The following is a 22,515-nucleotide window of genomic DNA, read 5'->3' on the forward strand; positions in this document are numbered from 1 at the left end:
AGGGGCGAAGAATAAAGGGAGCAAGTCAGGGTGACCCAGAAGGGAGTGGGAGAGGAGGAAAGGAGGGATTAATCAGAGAGGGCTTAATGGAGATGTGCCTTCAATATGGTTTTAAAGTGGGGAGAGTAATAGTCTGTCAGATATGAGGAGGGAGGGCATTGTAGGTCAGGGCAAGACGTGGGCGAGAGGTCAGTGGTGAGATAGACGAGATGGAGGCACAGTGAGAAGGTGAGCAATAGAGGAGTCAAGTGTGTGGGCTGGGTTGTAGAAGGAGGGTAGTGAGGTAAGTTAGAAGTGGGCAAGGTGATTGAGTGCTTTAAAGCCGATGATGAGAAGTTTCTGTTTGAAATTTTTTCCTCTCCTCCTCCCCATCCATCCCGCCCTACCTCCTTCCCCTCCCCACAGCACCTGTATATATATTTGTACAAATGTATTACTCTATTTATTTTACTTGTACATATTTACTATTCTATTTATTTTGTTAATGATGTGCATCCAGCTTTATTTCTATTTGTTCTGATGACTTGACACCTGTCCACATGTTTTGTTTTGTTGTCCGTCTCCCCCTTCTAGACTGTATGCCCGTTGTTGGGTAGGGACTGTTTCTGTTGCCGACTTGTACTTCCCAAGAGTTTAGTACAGTGCTCTGCACACAGTAAGCGCTCAATAAATATGATTGAATGAATGAATGAATGAACGAAAGGGTAAGGGAGAGAGGTGGGACAAAAAGTGGGAAAGGATGGGGAGGACTCAGGATAGATGGTGGATCAGCCCACCCCCAGCCCCTCAAGCGGCGAGGGGGTCAGGCGCCACCCCGCCACCCCTTTTCCTGCTCCCACCCAGGACACCCCTGCACTTGTCGTAAGTTCAATTCTTATTAGGGCCATGGTTGTTTTCCCCCTAGACTGTAAGCTCATTGGGTGCAGGGAATGGGTCTACCAACTCTGTTGCATTGTACTCTCCTGAGCATTTAGTATGTACTCTGCATACAGTAAGCATTTAATAAATGCCATCGATTGACATTGATTAATTGTCCAAAGCGACCCACAACTCTGCTGCTGCTGGTTTCTGCGGGTTGAATTGGGTCAGGGGTGGGGTTCATTGACATCTCTATTAGAAACCTGCAGGGAACCCTTTGCCCAAAGTTCCAAGGAGCCCTTGTCAAAGATAGCATAAGAATTAATCATTACAACTACTCGGGCTCAGAGCCTGGTGACAAACTCCATGCCAGAGGAAAAAGTGGTTTATAATGAACCATATCGTGGACCTGATAAGAATAATAACAACTGTGGTATTTGTTAAGCACTGACTATGTGCCAGTCACAGTAGTAAGCGCTGGGGTAGATATAAGGTAATTGAGTTAGATACAGTCCTTTTCCCACATGGGCTACTAAGCGCTGGGGTAGACACAAGTTAATTGAGTTGGATACAGTCCTTTTCCCACATGGGGCTCACAGTCTTAATCCCCATTTTACAGATGAGGGAACTGAGGCACAGAGAAATGAATGGACTCGTCCAAGGTCACTCAGCAGAAGACAAGTGGCAGAGCTGAAATTAAAAGCCAGGTCCTCTGACTCTTAGGCTCATGTGGCCTCCTGATGTCTGATGACACCCAACTTGATAACCTCCCACTTATGAAAAGTTCAATTCTGTGTGCCGATAATGTGGGTGTAGAGCAGTGTACTGAGTATCTAATGGATGCAAAGCACTAATACTCTGAGTACCAACTGTGAGTATGGAATTGTTATAGGTACTTGAGAACGTATTCAAGTAGACTGTTGCTCCTTTACAACTGAAGACTTAGAGAACACTATTTTTCACAGATTCTATGAAGAGAATTTAGGAAGGATGATATTTTCCTGCTGTTTGGGGTATAGCCCGTCTGTTTGAGGTCTAACTGCATTGTAGTTTCTGGGCTGTTTCTTTCACTTACTTCTTTCACCTTTCCAATTGCCAGACCCCCAAAGTGTCATGATGAATGGCAGACTGTAATCCAAGTGGAATGGTTTGGAGAATTCTTTACAAGTCTAGTTCATGAGCAGGCACTCTGATTTCAGGATTATACCTGTTCCTTCCTCTCTGGATAAGAGCAAGGGGACTCTAGGACTGAAAGAGGGGCCTTTTTCAGAAGACCAGGCCATTCCAGAGAGTTTTCCCTGCTTGAATGCCTACTTTGGTCATTGTCAAATGGGCTGGAGAAAATATCAGTTGTCACTGGGGATGGGGGCAAGGTGGGGACAGCCTGAGGAAAAGGTATAGAGAAGCAGCATGGCCTAGTGGAAAGGGCACAGGACTGGGTGTCCCAAGACCTGTGTTCTAATCCTGACTCCAATACTCATCTGCTGTGTTATCTTGGGCAAATCACTTAACTTCTCTGTGCTTCAGTTTTCTCGTGTGTAAATGGGTACTAAAGATTTTTCTCCCTCCCCTTTAGTCTCTGAGAGACCCCTGTGGGACAGGGACTGGATCTGATCTGATTGAATCGTATATACCTACCATTTTGCTTGGCACATAGTAAGTGCTTAACAGCCTAGTGGATGAAACACAAACCTGGGAGCCAAAGGACCTGGGTTCTAATCCAGGCTCCACCACTTTGCCTGCAGTGTGACCTTGGGCAAATCACTTCACTTCTCTGTGCCTCAGTTTCCTGCAAAATGAGGATCCAGTGTGTCTTCTAGACTGTGAGCCCATTGTCGGGTAGGGACCGTCACTATATATTGCCTACTTGTACTTCCCAAGTGCTTAGTACAGTGCTCTGCACACAGTAAGCACTCAATAAATATGATTGAAAGAATGAATGAATGAATCAATCAGTTGTATTTATTGAGTGCTTACTGTGTGCAGAGCACTGTACTAAGTGCTTGGGAAGTACAAGTTGGCAATATATAGAGACAGTCCCTACCCAACAGTGGGCTCACAGTCTAGAATTCAACAATGAATGAATGTTCTCCCTCCTACTTAGACTGCGAACTCCGTTTGGGATAGGAACTGCATTCAGCCTGATTAACATGTATAAACCCCAGCACTTTGAACAGTGCTTGGCACATAGTAAGCACTTAACAAATGTCTTTAAACAAATCACAATTACTATTATTCTGGAAACACCGAGGCAAACTGACAATGCTAGACTTTCTTGGCTTTCACCATCCCCCTCAGTCACCCGGTGTCCATCTAGTCAGTCCCGCTTCCCAAGACTGGTGGCCGAAGGACTGAGAAACTATTCTGCACCTCCTCCAAGCTTCATTGTTATCACATAATAATAATAATAATAATAATAATAATAATAATAATAATAATGATAATGGCATTTATTAAGCGCTTACTATGTGCAGAGCACTGTTCACATGCCACTGTTCATCGTGAGTCTCTTCACTCTGGCCCCACAGACACTTGGAGAATTCCAGCTTCTCGAGCCCACCTCCTGGGTCCTTTCTGCAAATTACTCTGGCCGGGCTCAATAATGCATCCAGATCCCCAAGCACATCATCAAGAAATCTTTAACTACTTCTAGGAGGCAGTACGGTCTCCTAGAAGAATTCCAGTGGTCTCAGTCCCTTTACCTAAATCCTTCCTTCAAGTTACCCAGTCAGAGACCAAACTTTGCCTCAGGTCTCTCTGAACGCCTCATGCAGACCTGCCTCAAAATGATCTTCACCCTTCTTCCTCACATAGTTAATCCTCCTCTTTTTCCCAATCACCCTCTGTGACTGTGAACCCATTGTTGGGTAGGGACCGTCTCTATATGTTGCCGATTTGTACTTCCCAAGTGCTTAGTACAGTGCTCTGCACACAGTAAGCGCTCAATAAATACACATGAATGATTTACTTCACCTACCTTGTTCTTTCATTGCAATATCATCCAAGACATATACTAATTCGTATGCTCCTCCCAAGTTTCCAGAGCTAGAGAAGTGAGTGCCGTATGTCTCCAGAAATGCAAAATATTCCCCGATCTCATAGTCGAGGGGTAAAGCTTTTAAGTCATCTAGGAAGGTACTTGTGAGCATAAAATCCCGGCTTCGCATCGTGAATCTTCCCAGTTGTACTTCTCCTTTTACATGCAGAAAGGACCTTTTCTGAAGAGGAAGGAAGAAGAAACATGTATTTAGTTATCCTTGAAAAAAAATAATGATACCTTGAGTGCTTACTGTGTGCAGAGCATTTAACTAAGTGCTTGGGAATTACAAGTCCGCAGCATATAGAGACAGTCCCTACCCAACAACAGGCTCACAGTCTAGAAGGGGGAGACAGACAACAAAACAAAACATGTAGGCAGGTGTCAAAATAGTCAGAATAAATAGAATTATAGCTAGATGCACATCATTAAAAGAATTAATAGAATAGTAAATATGTAGAAGTGATAGCACTTGCATTTTTTTTCAACTATTTCACATGATTCCTGTCAGGCAGGGATCATTATTTCAATCTTACAGAGGAGACAGGCCCAGAGAGGTCAAGTGACTGTCCAGAGATCTTCTTTCAAGCCAGAGACAGAGCTGATATCAATAATCTCTGGATTCCTAGGCCCATTTGCTTTCTCTTGACCACCCTGCTTCATTCTTTCATTCATTCAATCATATTTATTGAGCATTTACTATGTGCCAGAACACTGTACTAAGCACTTGGGAGAGTACAATGCAACAATAAACAGACACATTCCCTGCCCACAATGAGCTCCCCGAGCCAAAATCCACACCCATATGCTTAGAAACTTTGACGCCCTTAATAACAATTATTATTATGGCACTTGCTAAATGATTACTACTTGCCAAGCACTGTTCCAACCTTTAATTACCAATGTGATTCCATGAAAAATAGCTGCCGGTCTCACCTCCGCAACATCGCCCAGATCCGCCCTCTCCTCTCCATCCAAACCACTACCCTGCTGGTTCAATCTCTCATTCTATCCTGACTGGATTACTGTATCAGCCTCCTCTCTGATCTCCCATCCTCCTGTCTCTCCCCACTTCAATCTATACTTCACGCTGCTGCCCGGATTATCTTTGTGCAGAAACGCTCTCCCCTCCTCAAAAAACTCCAGTGGCTACCAATCAACCTATGCATCAAGCAAAAACTCCTCACACTCAGCTTCAAGGCTGTCCATCACCTCGCCCCCTCCTACCTCACCTCCCTCCTCTCCTTCTACAGCCCAGTCCACACCCTCCATTCCTCTGCCACCGCTAACCTCCTCACTGTGCCTTGTTCTTGCCTGTCCCGTCATTGACCCCCAGCCCACGTCCTCCCCCTGGCCTGGAATGCCCTCCCTCTGCACATCCGCCAAGCTAGCTCTCTTCCTCCCTTCAAAGCCCTACTGAGAGCTCACCTCCTCCGAGAGGCCTTCCCAGACTGAGCCCCCTTTTTCCTTTACCCCTCCCCATCCCCCCCGCCCTACCTACTTCCCCTCCCCACAGCACCTGTATACATGTTTGTACAGATTTATTACTCTACTTATTTTACTTGTACATATTTACTATTCTATTTATTTTATTTTGTTAATATGTTTTGTTTTGTTGTCTGTGTCTGCCTTCTAGACTGTGAGTCCACTGTTGGGTAGGGACTGACTCTATATGTTGCCAACTTGTACTTCCCAAGCATTTAGTACAGTGCTCTGCACACAGTAAGCGCTCAATAAATACGATTGAATGAATGAATGAACTGGTTTGGATGACTTGGTTCATTATCCAATTGCCTGATAGCCCAATCTGTCCGTGGTGTTTATTGAGCGCTTACTGTGTTCAGAGCACTGTATAAACTGCTTGGAAGAGTACAACAAAATAGAGTTGGTAGACATAATCCCTGCCCATACGGATCTTACAGTCTAAATGTTTTGAGACTGAGAAGGGATCCTTAGTGATTTCTTCAATCCCCTCTCCCACACTAACCATGCTTACAAACTTTTCCTTCTCAGAAGCAACTAGTACAGTGCTCAGCTCAGTAAGCACTCAGTAAATACCATTGATTGATTGATTTGTATTAACTTTGGTCTACCCCAGAGCTTAGACTAGTGCTTATTGAGGCACATCTTCTTCAGGAAGCCTTCCCTGACTAAACCCTTCTCTCCTCTTCTTCCTTTCCCCTGACTTGCTTTCATTCATCCTCCTCTCATTCCCAGAGATCTATAATTTATTTATTTATTTATTCACATTAATGTCGGTCTCCCCCTTTAGAACATGAGCTTGTCGTGGGCGGGGAATATGTCTCTTTGTTATTGCATTATACTCTCCCGAGCTCTGCGTGCAGTGCTTTGCACACAGTACGTGCTCAATAAGTACGATTGAATAAATGAATTAATGAATGAAACAATAGTGCTTGACACATAGTAAGCACTTAACAAATACCGTATGAAAAAAGAAAAATAATAATGGATGGTTTCACTTTCTGCTGTGCACGTGAGCTTGAACATATTGAAATGGGATTTTGGGTATTGCTGTTTTGTGCCTTTCACTCACTCATTCATTCATTCATTCAATTGTAATTACAGGACGCTTACTGCGTGCAAAGCATTGTACTATGCAATTAGAGAAGCAACATGGTGTAGTGGATAGAGCATGAGCCTGAGAGTCATAAGGTCATGGGTTCAAATCCCGGCTCTGCCACTTGTCTGCTGTGTGACCTTGGGCAAGTCATTCACTTCACTGTGCCTCAGTTACCTCATCTGTAAAATGGGGATTGAGACTGTGAGCCCCACGTGGGAGAGGGACTGTGTCCAACTGGAGTTGCTTGTATCCACCCCAGCGCTTAGTACAGAGTCTGGCACATAGTAAGTGCTTAACAGATACCGTAATTATTTATTTAATTATTATTTTCGGAGTGGGGGGGAGTGTACAACAATAAATAGACACTGCTCAGAGGCTTCCATTGCATGGCTCACGTTTGCTCTTCCTTTGACAGACCACATGGTTCGGACTTGGGAATCAAAGGTCATTAGTTCAAATCCAGGCTCCACTACATGTCTGCTGTGTGACCTTGGGCAAGCCACTTAACTTCTCTGAGCCTCAGTTCCCTCATCTGTAAAATGGGGATTAAGACTGTGAGCCCCACGTGGGACAATCTGATCAGCTTGTATCCCCCCCAGCGCTTATAACAGTGCTTTGCACATAGTAAACACTTAACAAATGTCATTATTATTATTATTATTAGTATTGAGACCTGAGTGATCCCTTGTCCAAAATTGCCCCTGGAGAAGCCAAATTCAAAGTGTGCACTGTCAAGAACTGAGCCTGCATTATGCTAACTCCAGTTAAAATATACAAGTGAACCGCATATTCATTCATTCAAACATATTTATTGAGTGCTTACTGTGTGCAAAGCGCTGTACTTCCATTCATTCAATCCTATTTATTGAGCACTTACTGTGTGCTGTACTAAGCTCTTGGAAAGTGCAATTTAGCAATAAAGAGAGACAATCCCTGCTCACACCAGGCTTACAATCTAGAAGGGGGGAGACAGACATCAAAAAAAGTAAATAGGCATTAATATAAATAGACTTATAGGTTGTACTAAGCACAGAAAGAGTAAATACAACAACAAGCAGACACATTTCCTGCCCACAATGAGCTCACAGTTGGGAGAGGCAGACAGTGTTCTCCAATGGCAAAGCCAGGAAATGAACTGGTCTTTTTAGTACAGTGCTCTGCACACAGTAAGCGCTCAATAAATACGATTGATTTTGACACTAGGTACATCATACTGGGAAAGGCTGATTTTTTTCTCCCTCATTCTTCTCAGACATCCTGTCTGAATACAGGATCTATGGTAAGATCCTCAAGGGTAGGGGCCAAGTCTTCGGTAGTGTGGTCTGGTGGATAGACCAGGAGACTCAGAGTCAGAAGGACCTGAGTTCTAATCCTAGCTCTGCCACCTGGCTGCTGTGTGACCTTGGGCAGAGTCACTTAACTCCTCTGTACCTTAGTTTCCTCACCTGTAAAATGGGGATTAAGTCTGTGAGCCCTACGTGGAACAGGGACTGTATCCAGCCTTGTCTTGGACCTACCCCAGTGCTTAGAACAGTGCCTGGCACATAGTAAGCACTTAATAAATGCTATTATTACTTTATATTATTATCACTATTATTACTGCCATCGTAAAAACACTTACTACAGTGCTCTGCATACAGTAAGCACTCAACAAATACAACTGATTGGTGGTTTATTCCCAAGCACCCAATTCCATGTTCTACACATAGTAGATCATAAGAATTGCATTTTGCACCCAGAACAAAAATCAATAAATACTCTAGGTGATCATAATGAGGTGGGAGGTTTATGAACTGAGTTTCAACTTCTATACTTTTATATCAGCGTGGCTCAGTGGAAAGAGCACAGGCTTTGGAGGTCAGGGGTTCAAATCCTGGTGCTGCCAGTTGTCAGCTGTGTGACTTGGGGCAAATCACTTAACTTCTCTGTGCCTCAGTTACTACATCTGTAAAATGGGGATTGACTGTGAGCCCCCCATGGGACAACCTGATCACCTTGTAACCTCCCCAGCGCTTAGAACAGTGCTTTGCACATAGTAAGCGCTTAGTAAATGCCATTTTTGTTATTATTATTATATCACCTGCTCAGGGTCACACCTGGAGAGTTTCCAGTGCTCCACCAGTCTCGACAATGGGAAGGAGAGTCAAGCAGAAGCATACCCATTCCATTCCTAGCTTGGCCAGTGGCTAGCAAGTGGAAGGCCACCTGCTACAAGTCAAAACTCACCTGTGCTGGGCAGCAGCAGCTGGGGAGAGAGTCGGCAGAGACTCAATTTTACTGCGCGGAAAGAGGCAATGGTAAACCACTTCCATATTTTTACCAAGAGAACTCTATGGCTACACTACCAAAACGATGGCAGATGGAGGTGGGGCATTTTGGGAGACATATGACCATAATGTCACCTTTATATATGTGTATATACATGTAAAATTGATTGTATTCAATTCTTTAAGCTATTTCACCCTGACATTCGTATTACTTTTAGTTATATCTTTGTTCATCCTCCTAGACCCAACATGTGTAAACTCCATGAGGACAGAGGATACATTTTTTGCTTCTGTTGAATCCACCCAAACACCTAGTACAGGGTACTGCATTTTCTAGTATGCATCTTACCGTGTCTGTGGAATAGCCGATGATCTTGTTGATGCTTTCAGTCTTAGAAAACCTAAAGCCCAAGTTAGACTGCAGTTTTGAAGATGTAGTGGGCTTGTCTTCCTCTTTACAGGTATCACAGCTGGGGGCTTCCATCTCTGTGACTTTTAAAGATAATCCCAACTCAAATCCATATTTCATTTCTTTGAAGACCTCTTTTGTTATGGACGAATGCGTCATAAAGACATCTGTTCTGAATTTTTTATCCGCTTTAGTCTAAAAAAGACAGTCAAATATCACTGGTAGACATTAGAAAAGGAACACAAAAATCTCCAGAATTGTTCTTTATTCATTTGAATGCTTGCGATTGGCACCAGGGAGGATTGTGAAACTTTGGGGTGGGTTTTAACGGAGGACAATCATAACAATAATATCATCATCATCATCATCAATCGTATTTATTGAGCACTTACTGTGTGCAGAGCACTGTACTAAGTGCTTGGGAAGTACAAGTTGGCAACATATAGAGACAGTCCCTATCCAACAGTGGGCTCACAGTCTAAAAGGGGGAGACTGAGAACAAAACCAAACATACTAACAAAATAAAATAAATAGAATAGATATGTACAAGTAAAATAAATAAATAAATAGAGTAACAAATATGTACAAACATATATACATATATACAGGATATGCCAAGGATATGCCAAGCACTGTAGTGGAGGCAAGCAAATCGCGTTGGTCACAGTCCCTGTCACATGGGACTCACAGTTTCCAGCCCCATTTTACAGATAAGGTAGTTGAGACACAGACAAGTGATGTGACTTGCCCAAGGTCACACAGCAGAGACATGGCAAAGCTGGGATTAGAACCCATGACCTTCTGACTCCAAGACCTGTGTTCTATCCTCTATGCCTGACTGCTTCTTATGTTGGCTGCTTCTCAGGTTGGCTGGCAGACTAGGCTGCCTGGTACAATTCAGGGTTCAATTTATTTGAGTCTCTGTCCCCAAGAGCCTAGGGCAGAGCTCAGCACAAAAAATGACTCAATCGATATTGTTGAGGCTAATGATGCTGCTGATTTAGGTCAGCCCTACAAGAAAGCAGGAGGATGAAGCTAGTGGCTTCTTCTACTCCCTTGCAGCCTCTGGTTTCTATTCTTTCTTTTCACATTGGACATAGCATCTCTAATTTGAGTCCTGACTCTTTAAACAGATTTTGTAAAGAACATAATGCAGTGGAGCAGTTGCAGGAACCCAGTACAAATAAATAACCATCACTGTGGCTCTTCATTTGGAGTTGAATGAACTAATCCAGTTTCTTCCAAGAAAGGGCCCCCAGGATAACCAGTTTCTCCCTTTTAGGAAAAAGGGAGGAAATCAACAAGTGTACTTTATTCCACGTATTTCCTGGCAATGTTTAATTCAACTCAGAGGCCAAGATTTTCAAACCCTGGAAACATTCAGTGACTAAACATGATCTCTTTACTCTAGCAAAGTGTATTCATTCATTTGATCATATTTATAGAGTGCTTACTGTGTGGAGAGCACTGTATTAAGCTCTTGGAAAAGTACAATACAACAGTAAATAGTGACATTCCCTGCCACATCAAGCTTACAGTATGGGAGGGTGGAGAAAGACATCACAACAAATAAATATAATGACAGATGTGTACATAAGTGCTGTAGGGCTGGAACAGGGTGACAAAGGGAGTAAGTCAGGGTGATGCAGAAGGGAGTGGGAGATGAGGAAAAGTGGGGTTTAGTCTTGGAAGACCTTTTGGAGGAGATGTACCTTCAATAAGGCTCTGAAGATGGGGGGAAGAGTAATTGCCTATCGGTTTGGAGAAGGGAGGGCATTCCAGGCCAGAGGCAGGATGTGGGTGAGGGCTCGGCAGTGAGATAGGAGAGATGGAGGCACAGTGAGAAGGTTGGTACTAGAGGAGCAAAGTGTGCAGGCTGGGTTATAGAAGGAGAGAAGTGAGTTGAGGTAGAAGGGGGCAAGGTGATGGATTGCTTTAAAGCCAATGTTGAAGAGCTTTTGTTTGATATGGAGGTGGATGGGCAACCACTGGAGTTTTTTGAGGAGTGGGGTGATATGTACTGGACATTTCTATAGAAAAATGATCCAAGCAGCACAGTGAAGAATGGACTGGAGTGGGGAGGGCCAAGAGGCTGGGAGGTCAGCAAGGAGACAGATGAAGTAATCCTGGTGGGATAGGATGCGTGATTGTATTAATGTGGTAGCAGTTTGGATGGAGAGGAAAGGGCAGTGTTCTGAAGGTGGAACTAATAGGATGTGGTGACAGATTGAATATGTGGGTTGAATGACAGAGAGGCATCAAGGATAATGCCAAAGTTTGTGAGACAGGAAGAATTGTGGTGCCATCTACAGTGATGGGAGAGTCAGGGGGTAGACAGGGTTTGGGTGGGAAGATGAGGAGCTCTGTTTGGACATGCTAAGTTTGAGGTGATGGGAGGACCCCCAAGTAGAGATGTCTTGATGGCAGGAGAAGATGTGAGGCTGGAGGGAAAGTGATCAAGGCTGGAGATGTAGATTTGGGTATCATCTGCATAGAGGTGATTGTTGAATCCAGGGGAGCGAATGAGTTATCCAAGGGAGTGGGTGTAGATGGAGACTAGAAAGTGACCTACACCTGAACCTTGAGGGACTCCCACAGTTAGAGGGTGAGAGGCAGAGGAGGAGCCTGCAAAGAAGACTGAGAAGAGCCAGAGATATAAGAGGAGAACCAGGAGAGGACAGAGCCAGTGAAGCCATGGTTAGATAATGTTTCCGTGAGAAGGGGGAGCTCCACAGTGTTGAAGGCAGGTGGGAGGTCAAGGAGGAGTAGGATGGAGTAGAGGTCTTTGGATTCGTCAAGAAAGAGATCATTGGTGACCTTTGAGAGAGTGGTTTCTGTGCAGTGAAGGGGATGGAAGCCAGATTGGAGGGGGTCAAGGAGGGAACTGGAGGAAAGGAATTTGAAACGGCAGGTGTAGCCAACTGTCTCAAGGAGTTTGGAGAGGAATGGTAGGAGGGAGATGAGGTGATAACTGGATGAAGCCATGGGGTCAAGGGAGGTTTTTTGAGGCTAGGGGAGACATGGGCACGTTTGAAAGCAGTGGGGAAGAAGCCATTGGAGAGTAAACAGTTGAAGGTGGCTGCTAGAAAGGGAAGAAGGGAGGTGAGGGTTTCTATAAAGCGTGAAGGAATGGGGTCTGTTGTGCTTGTGGAGGAGGTGGTTTTTGAGAGGAGGCAAGAGATTTTCTCCGAAGGTACTGCTAGGAAAAACGGGAGAGTTGAAGAGTGGGCCGGAAGAGGGAGGGACTGAGGAGGAGCAGGGGCGATTTTAGGGAGCTCACACCTGAAGGTGTCAATTTTCTTAATAAAGTAGATGGCTTTAAGTATAAGTGTATATCCATGGTAGCCTTCCTACCTGTCCCCTCTGTGAAATGACTGCATTCTCAAGACCTAAGGACACTGCTTAGAGCCTCCAGGAAGCAATGATTACTCAAATTGAGGAAGAGATGATGATGATAATAATTATCATAACGATAATTATGGTACTTGTTAAGCACTTACTTCATGACGAGCACTGTTCTTGGCACTGGGGTAGATACAAGGTCATCAGGATGGATACAGTCCCTTTCCCACATGGGGTGCACAGTCTTAATCCCCATTTTACAAATGAGGAAATTGAGGCCCAGAGAAGTGAAGTAACTTGCCCAATATCAAGCAGCAGACAAGTGGCAGAGCTGGGATTAGAACCCATGTCCTCTGAATCCCAAACCCGTGCCCTTGCCACTAGGCTATGCTGCTTCTCTAATGATGATGATGATGATAATGGTATATTCCTAAAACCCAAGGCCATTGCCTAGAGCATCTAGGAAGCAATGGTGTCCCAATTTGGGGCAAAGATGATGATAAGAATAATGGTGATAATAATAATAATGATAATAATTATAATGATAATTAATTGTTATGGATTTACCAGGTGCCAAGCACTATACTAAGTCCTGGGGAAGATACAGATCAGCAGGTCGGAAGCAGTCCCTGTCCCATGTGAGGCTCACAGTCTAAGGTGGAGGGAGAACAGGTATTGAATCCCCATTTTACAGATGAGGAAACTGAGGCACAGAGAAATTAAGTGACTTGTCCAAGATAACATAGCAGGGAATAGGTGAAGTTGGGATTAGAACCCAGGTCCTTTGATTCCCAGGCCAGGGCTCTTTCCAGTATGGCAGGTCACTTCTCTCTTGTAGGCAGGGTTTCTGGTGAAGCCAAGCCCCTTCCTCCCCCCGCCCCTCTAAACCTCTAGAACAGACAGCGAAAGTTGAGATGGGCCTTACTTACACTATGGAGCATTGGAAACTTTGGTAGCTCTGGGTCTGGGAATGGGGAGGAGGTGCATTTTGGGATCCGTTTGGATGCTTCAGAAGTAATTTGTCTTTGACCTCTCCCTAAAACCACCAGCTCCTTGTGGGCAGGGGCCATAATCCTGGCAGCAAACCTCGTAACTTCCAGGCCCGTGCTCTATCCCTATGCCATACTGCTTATCTATCAATGGTTATCGATCGATCTCTGGTATGTACTGAGCGCTCGCTTGCTTCGTGGAGAGCCCCGCACAAAACGTTCGGGAGGATACACTACAACAGAGTTGGTAGATGTGACCCCTGCCCACAAGGAGTTTAGAGGAGGAGTTGGGCGTTAAAAGCAGATTATTGGATTGGTTTCATCACACCCCACAGACAAACGTTTTCAGTCAATGCCTGCCAATGACAAAGTAAGAAATCATCTTTAGGAGGCGTGAAGATGTAGCCATCTAGTCTCGGCTTGCTACCGCTTCAGCAGAACCCTTTAATTTTTGCCTCATGATGGCTTCTGCTTAGTTACTCGGTTTTATGAAGAAAAATTGGATCTCGCACCTGCAGTATTGGGGAACATCCAGCTCCTCAATTTTCCTCCCTTTTGGCCCGCTACACATCCGCCATATACCCCCTGGCCTGGAATGCCCCTCCCTCCCCACATCCTCCAAGCTAGCTCTCTTCCTCCCTTCAAGGCCCTACTGAGAGCTCACCTCCTCCAGGAGGCCTTCCCAGACTGAGCCCCCTCCTTCCTCTCCCCCTCCTCCCCCTCTCCATCCCTCCCGCCTTACCTCCTTCCCTTCCCCACAGCACCTGTATATATGTGTATAGGTTTGTACGTATTTATTACTCTATTTATTTATTTATTTTACTTGTACATATCTATTCTATTTATTTTATTTTGTTAACATGTTTTGTTTTGTTCTCTGTCACCCCCTTCTAGACTGTGAGCCCACTGTTGGGTAGGGACTGTCTCTATGTGTTGCCAACTTGTACTTCCCAAGCGCTTAGTACAGTGCTCTGCACACAGTAAGCGCTCAATAAATACGATTGATTGATTGATATTCAATTTGTGTGTACTTTTGGATCTTCCCGAGTGCCTAATACAAAGCTATGTCCAAAGGTAATAATAATAATAATAATGACATTTGTTAAGCGCTTACTATGTGCAAAGCACTGTTCTAAGCATGGGGGGGGATACAAGATGATCAGGTTGTCCCACGTGGGGCTCACAATCAATCCCCATTTTACAGATGAGGTAACTGAGGCTCAGAGAAGTTAAGTGACTTGCCCAAGGTCACACAGCAGGCATGTGGCAGAGCCGGGATTCGAAACCATGACCTCTGAATCCAAAGCCCGGGCTCTTTCCACTGAGATACGCTGCAGTAACGATAAAAATAATTACAATCAATAAAGGGAGGGCTTAAAGGAGGTTGGCAGAGGACAGGCATGGCTGCCCTGCTTCATTGCTTGCAGAGGTGCATTGGCAGTTGATGGTGACGATGGTATTTGTTAAGCGCTTACTACGTGTCAAGCACCGTTCTAAGCACTAGGGTAGATACAGTCTAGTCAGGTTGGACAAAATCCCTGTCCCACGTGGGGCTTACAGTCTTGGCTTACAGTCTTAATCCCAGTTTTACAGATGAGATAACTGAGGCACAGAGAAGCGAAGTGATTTGCACAAGATCACACAGAAGAAAAGTGGCAGAGTCAGGATTAGAACCCAGGCAGTTTTGTCTCCTTCCCCATGGAGCAACTGTTAGGAAGCACTTTTAGGCCTTCTGACCCAGAATGTGTCAATTACATGTAGATGAGAAACCTTGTCAAGGAAACGTTCATTTACTTAACAGATTAATCATCAAGGCAATAACTTCATCCATCATTCTAATTAACCTGTTCTAGGAATTACCCTAATTATTCTATTTAGCCTGCAGATTACCAACTGATCCCTCAACCACGTAGATTTTGAAGCCACCGAGTGATTATTGCTTAGATTATGAGGTGCATAAGTCTTCTGGAGGTTTATTTTAGTTTCATCATTTTTGAATGCCTACTTGTCTTGTATTAAGCTGTCGAGACGTTTCCGATCCATAGTGACTAGCTCGTCTAATTCATTTTTCTTCTGACTGATCCACAAACCTTTCTCGATACGCTTATTTCCCCGTCTGGTTTCCTAATCATGATCTCCCTCCCTCCAGGCTCATATCTCCTACTGCCTGCAGGACATTTCCACCTGGATGTCTGCCCACCACCCAAGACTCATGTCCAAGACTGAGTTCTTTATCTTCCCTCCCAAACCCTGTCCTCTCCCTGACTTTCCCGTCACTGTGGACGGCACTACCATCTTTCCCATGTCACAAGCCCACAACCTTGGTGTCATCCTTGACTCCGCTCTCTCATTCACCCCACGTGGGACAATCTGATCACCTTGTATGCTCCCCAGCGCTTAGAATAGTACTTTGCACATAGTAAGCGCTTAACAAATGCCTTAACTATTATTGTTATTCACCCCACACATCCAATCGGTCACCAAAACCTGCTTGTCTCACCTCCACAACATTGCCAAGATCCTCCCTTTCCTCTCCATCCAAACTACTACCTTTCTGGTTCAATCTCTCATCCTATACTGACTGGATTACTGCATCTGCCTCCTTTCTGATCTCCCATCCTCCTGTCTCTCCCTGCTTCAATCTATACTTAACTCTGCTGCCCAGATTATCTTTCTACAGAAACACTCTGGGCACATCACTCCCCTCCTCAAAAATCTCCAGTGGTTGCCTATCAACCTCTGAATCAAGCACAAACTCCTCACAATTGGCTTCAAAGCTCTTCATCACCTTGCCCCCTCCTACCTCACCTCCTTTCTCTCCTTCTCCAGCCCAGCCCGCACACTCCTCTCCTCTGCTGGCTAACCTCCTCATTATGCCTCATTCTGGCCGATCCCACCATCGGCCCCTGGCCCACACCCTACCTCTGGCCTGGAATGCCCTCCCTCCACACATCCGCCAAACTAGCTCTCTTCCTTCAAAGCCCAACTGAGAGCTCACCTCCTCCAGGAGCCCTTCCCAGACTGAGCCCCCCGCCCCCTTATCCTCTGCTCCTCCTCGCCTCCCCATCGCCCCCACTCCCTCCCTCTGCCCTACCTCCTTCCCCTCCCCGCAGCACTTGTGGCTCAGTGGAAAGAGCACGGGCTTTGCAGTCAGTGGTCATGGGTTCAAATCCCACTCTGCCAATTGTCAGCTGTGTGACTTTGGGCAAGTTACTTAACTTCTCTGTGCCTCAGCGATCTCATCTGTAAAATGGGATTGACTGTGAGCCCCCCCCCGTGGGACAACCTGATCACCTTGTAACCTCCCCAGTGCTTAGAACAGTGCTATGCACATAGTAAGTGCTTAATTAATACCATTATTATTATTATTGTTGTACATATTTCCTACTCTATATATTTTATTAATGACATGTATATGTCTATAATTCTATTTATTTTGATGGTATTGGCACCTCTCTACTTGTTTTGTTTTGCTGTATGTCTCCCCCTTCTAGACTGTGAGCCTGTTGTTGGGTAGGGACTGTCTCTATATGTTGCCAAACTGTACTTTCCAAGTGCTTAGTATAGTGCTCAGCACTGAGTAAGTGCTCAATAAATATGATTGAAAGAATGAACGGGGAGGCTAGAGGGACAGGGTCTCTGTCTAATTCCCACCTGCATACTCTCTCTCAGTGCTTAGTACAGCACTCTGCACACAGTAAGTGATTAATAATACTATTACTACTACCGGTACTCACTTCATATTTGAGAACAGCCACGTTCCAGGGCTTACGATAATAGGTCCTGGTGTTACCATCTTGGACACGATCACAGAGTCCGTGGAAATATTCATTGTCGAAAGGACTGCCCAGACTGTCCATCCCTAAGATGTTGAGTCTAAAATGGAAAGGAAACATCAAACTAGAGAAATTAGCGGTTATCGATGACAATTGCCTAGAGGAATGTGAAAAGGGATGAGCCAGCAGAGACATGAATAATAATAATAATAATAATAATAATAATAATAATAATGGCATTTATTAAGCACTTACTATGTGCAAAACACTGTTCTAAGCACTGGGGAGGTTACAAGTTGATCAGGTTGTCCCACAGGGGGGCTCACAGTCTTAATCTCCATTTTACAGATGAGGTAACTGAGGCACAGAGAAGTTAAGTGACTTGCCCAAAGTCACACAGCTAAGTGGCAGAGCCAAGATTTGAACCCATGACCTCTGACTCCAAAGCCCGTGCTCTTTCCACTGAGCCACGCTGCGTGGTCTAGTAGAAAGCCTGGTCCTAGCAGTTAGGGGACCTGGGTTCTAATTCCTGCTTCTGCCAGTGGCTTGCTGGGCACCCTTGGGCAAAATCTTTCTCCATTCCCACCAAGCAAAGGTCCTGGGGTGTGGGATCTCTACCAATACCTGCCAATTAAATTACTCACCATTCATACATGGAGTCATATGACATTTTGGCCTTGAAACACTCTTGACCGCATCTGAAACTACATTGATGCTTAGGATTGAAGTTTAAGGTTAGAAAGGTGAATTCCAACCATGCTCACTGCCTGACTCTCTCCCGCAATAAAAGCCCCCCTCACTTCACTCCCTCCACCTCTCCGCGCCTGATTCTGGCTAGAAGGGTCAGTGTGGAACAGAGACCCAGCCTTCCTTATGGACAAGAAGCTCACCAACATCACTTTTCAAACCTCTCAATTTGGTTTCTCCTCCACCGAGACAGTCTATCTACCAAGGACCATGGAGAGGCTTTGTGTCAGGAAGGTCCTCTCTCAGGTCGTAGTAATGATAATAATTGTGGTATTTGTTAAGCGCTTACTATGTGCCAAGCACTGTTCTAAAGACTGGGTTAGATACAAGATAATTAGGTTAGACACAGGGGGCTCACACTCTTGATCCTCATTTTACAGATGAGGTAACTGAAGCACAGAGTAGTTAAGTGTCTTGCCCAAAGTAACACAGCAGACGTGTGGAGGAGCCGGGATTAGAACCCACGTCCTCTGCCACCCAGGCCCATGCTCTTTCCACTAGGCCACACTGACACCGAAGTGTGCATGCTTTGGGTTGTAATAATAATAATAAAAATGATGGTATTTGTTAAACCTTACTATGTGCAAAACACTGTTCTAACCGCTGGGGAGCTTACAAGGTGATCAGGTTGTCCCACAGGGGGCTTACAGTTTTAATCCCCATTTTACAGGTGAGGTAACTGAGGCACAGTGAAGTTAAGTGACTTGCCCAATAAAAATGATGGTATTTGTTAAACCTTACTATGTGCAAAACACTGTTCTAACCGCTGGGGAGGTTACAAGGTGATCAGGTTGTCCCACAGGGGGTTTACAGTTTTAATCCCCATTTTACAGGTGAGGTAACTGAGGCACAGTGAAGTTGAGTGACTTGCCCAAAGTCACACAGCTGATAGTTGGCGGAGCCGGGATTTGAACCCATGACCTCTGACTCTAAAACCTGTGCTCTTTCTACTGAGCCACTCTGCTTTTCCAGTGGCAGAGAGTTGGCCTGTGTGGTTTTTTTTGGCAGGAGGAAGCTGATTTGTGCTTTGCTTAGGTTGTGATTGGGATGGGGTTGCTCCACAAATAATTTGGCTATGAAGGGAGAGAACCTATCCCCACTACGGATGCAATAAACCCTCAGTAAATACCATAGCCTGATTGACGGATATGCTTTCGGCTGTGGTGGGAGAGAGCTGGTCTCCATTAAAGCCTTCAGATTCCCAGGCAACACCTGTGGACCACGTGGGCCATGGAGGAACAGCAGGAGGAAGGAATGCTGAACTGGCATCTGGGGGGGAAATTCCTTACACATTCCTCCCTCTTAAAGTGTGATTCCCCAGATGGGATGGGGACTCTGCCTTGCCAACTTCCATTGTATCTATTCCAGGGCTCAGTCCAGTGCTTGACAAATATAGCGTTGAACAAATACCACAGTTTGTATTGTTGTGAACTCCTCAAGTGCTGAGATTCATTCGATTCAATTGTATTTAATAAGTGCTTACTGTGAGCAGGGCACGGTACTCAACGCTTGGGAGAGTAAAATAGAACAATAAACTGACACATTCCCTGCCCACGATAAGCTTATAGTCTAGGGGTTGGGGGAGACAGATATTAATATAAATAAATGAATTGCAGATATAATAATAATGATGATGGCATTTGTTAAGTGCTTACTATGTGCAAAGCAGTGTTCTAAGTGCTGGGGGGATGCAAGGTGATCAGGTTCTCCCACGAGGGGCTCACAATTTTAATCCCCATTGCACAGATGAGGTAACTGAGGCACAGAGAAGTTGAGTGACTTACCCAAAGTCACACAGTCGACAAGTGGTGGAGTGGGATTAGAACCCATGACCTCTGACTCCCAAGCCCGTGCTCTTTCCACTAAACCACACAGCTTCTCTAAAGATACGTACAGAAGTGCTGTGGGGCTGAGAGGAGGGACGAACTAAGGGAGTAAGTCAGGGTGACACAGAAGGGAGTGGGTGAAGAGGAAAGGAGGGTTTAGATAGGGAAGGCCTCCTGGAGGAGGTGGGCCTTCAAAAAGGTTTGAAGCAGGGACGAGTAATTGTCAGTCGGATTCGAGGAGGGAGGGTGTTCCAGCTCAGAGGCAGGATGTGGGCGAAGGGTCGGTGGAGAGATAGTTGAGATTGAGGCACAGTGAGAAGGTTAGTATTAGATGAGCCAAGTGTGCAGGCTAGGATGTAGTAGGGTGGAGTCTTCTATTTGCATTGCGTACAGGTGTCTAATTCAGTGCTCTGCACACAATAGAAGCCAAGCAAGGTATCTCCCTATGGTAGGCATCCAGTACAGGGCACTCTGCCCAGTAGGTACTCAATAAACTCTGTTGGAGATGATGATGACGGTAGTTATGACGATGATGAGGATGTAGACAGCCATACATGGACCAACATCAGTTTGTTCTCCATAAACTGATGAAGTTGCGTGGGCTGGTGGAAAGAGCCTGGGCCTCGGGGTCAAAGGACCTGGGTTCTAATCCCAGCTCATCCACTAGCCTGCAATCACTTGGGAAAGTCACTTAGGTTCTCCGTGCCTCAGTTTCCCCATCTGTCAAATGGGGATGCAATAGTTGCTCTTCCTACTTAGCCCGGGAGTGCCCTGTGAGGCAGAGACAGTATCCAAACTGATTAAAGCAATGTGACCTAATGGAAAAAGCACGGGCCAGGGATTCTAAAGGATATGGGTTCTAAGCCCTGCTCCGCCACTTGTCTGCTGTGCGACCTTAGGCAAGTTGCTTCATTTCTCTGTGCCTCAATTCCTTCATCTGTAAAATGGGGATTAAGACAAGGAGCCCTATGTGGGACAGGTACTCTGTCCAACCTGATAAACTTGTATCCACCCCAGGGCTTAGAACAATGCTTGGCAGATAATGAGCATGTAACAAATACCACAGTTTTTATTATTATCTTATATCGACCACAGGACTTAGTAGTGACTTGCCCAGTCACACAGCAGAGATGTGGCGGAGCCAGGGCTAGAACTCATGTCCTGTGGCTCTCAATTCCATGATCTTTCCACTAGGCCACATTTATCACTACAAAGGAGGCAGAATTGGGCACATAATTACTATTGTTCTCATTCTTGTACTTTATAATCACCCTGAGAATAGGGGGAGACCCTGTAAAAGAAGAATAATTCTTGGTGCTCTTGTAATACTGTAAACATAACCGTAAAATTATTTCTTGCATTGTGAAATAGCTCTGCTTTGGCTCAGGCCTTTTCTTGTAAAAGCAGTTCTCAAATACCATATTGTTCCAAATATAAATAGCTCTTGGGTATAAGCCAGCTCTCAAGTCTTGTTTCTCGTTGGTTAAAGGAAGAGCTGAACTTCACTTTTGTGTTGAAAGCTAAGAGATAAATTCAGAAATTTGGACTTTCATTCACACTATTGGTATTCCTGACTTACGTTATGGTCTTTTCAGGTAATCATTGACTGGAGAAGTGCTGTGGCCAAGTGGAAAAAGCACAATCTTGGGAGTCAGATCACCAGGGTTCTCTTCTCAGCTCCACCACTTGTCTGCTGTGTGGCCTTGGGGAAGTCACTTAACTATTCTGTGCCTCAGTTTCCTCTTCCGTAAAATGGAAATTCAATATCTGTCCTCCCTCCTTATTAACTGATTAACTTGTATCTTCCTTAGTGTTGGATCAGTTTTGGGCCCATAGTCAGCTTTTAACAAGTACTGCTATTATTATCACCATATTAGTATTATTGTCAAATATACCTCTCCAACCCTGACCTTTCTCCTTCTCGGCAAGTTTACAGTTCCTCCTGCCTTCAGGACATTTCTACTTGGAGGTCCCACCAAAAATTCAAACTAACCGTGTCCTAAACAGAACTCCTCGTCTTCCCACCCAAACCCTGTCCTCCCCACCTTTCCCAACTCTGTAGACAACACCAGTTTTCCCTACTTCACAATCCCATAACTTTGGCATTATCCTCGACTCATCTCAGTCAACCCACATATTCAATCTCACCAAACCCTGTCATTTCTATCTTCATAAAATCTGCCCTTTCCTCTTCATACAAAGTACTACTACACTGATCCAAACACTCATATGCCTCCTAGATTACTGTATTAGACTCCTTGCTGACCTTCTTGCTTCCCGTGTCTCCCCCCTCCAGTCCTTATTTCAGAGTGTTGCCCAGACCAATTTTCTAAAAAACATTCAGTCCACAACCCACCATTCTTCAAGAACCTCCTGTGGTAACCCATCTAGACTTTGAGCCCACTGTTTGGTAGGGACTGTTTCTATATGTTGCCAACTGGTACTTCCCAAGTGCTTAGTACAGTGCTCTGCACACAGTAAGCACTCAATAAATACGATTGATTGATTGATTGATTGATCTACCTCCACGTCAAATCGAAACTCCTTACCTTTGGCTTTAAAGCATTCAGTCAGCTCGCTCTCTCCTATCTTACCTCGCTGGTTTCCTATCACAACTCAGATTACACACTTTTCTTCTCAAACACCCACTTTCTCATTGTACTTCTATCTCAACTAACTCACT

General features: G+C 44.9%; 1 protein-coding gene across 1 annotated transcript in view; it reads right to left on the reverse strand.

Moving 5' to 3' along the window:
- The window catches only part of C9 (complement C9), a 70,503-nt gene that overhangs the window by 27,238 nt on the left and 20,750 nt on the right, over positions 1-22,515 (reverse strand). The window contains exons 5-7 of the mRNA XM_038743300.1: positions 17,221-17,359; positions 9,093-9,347; positions 3,836-4,076 (exon numbers count right to left, since the gene is read on the reverse strand). Of these exons, the coding sequence (XP_038599228.1) occupies positions 3,836-4,076; positions 9,093-9,347; positions 17,221-17,359 (635 nt within the window). The remainder of the gene's footprint in view (positions 1-3,835; positions 4,077-9,092; positions 9,348-17,220; positions 17,360-22,515) is intronic.

This window comes from Tachyglossus aculeatus, chromosome 3, assembly GCF_015852505.1.
Source record: "Tachyglossus aculeatus isolate mTacAcu1 chromosome 3, mTacAcu1.pri, whole genome shotgun sequence".
NCBI classification, from domain to species: domain Eukaryota; kingdom Metazoa; phylum Chordata; class Mammalia; order Monotremata; family Tachyglossidae; genus Tachyglossus; species Tachyglossus aculeatus.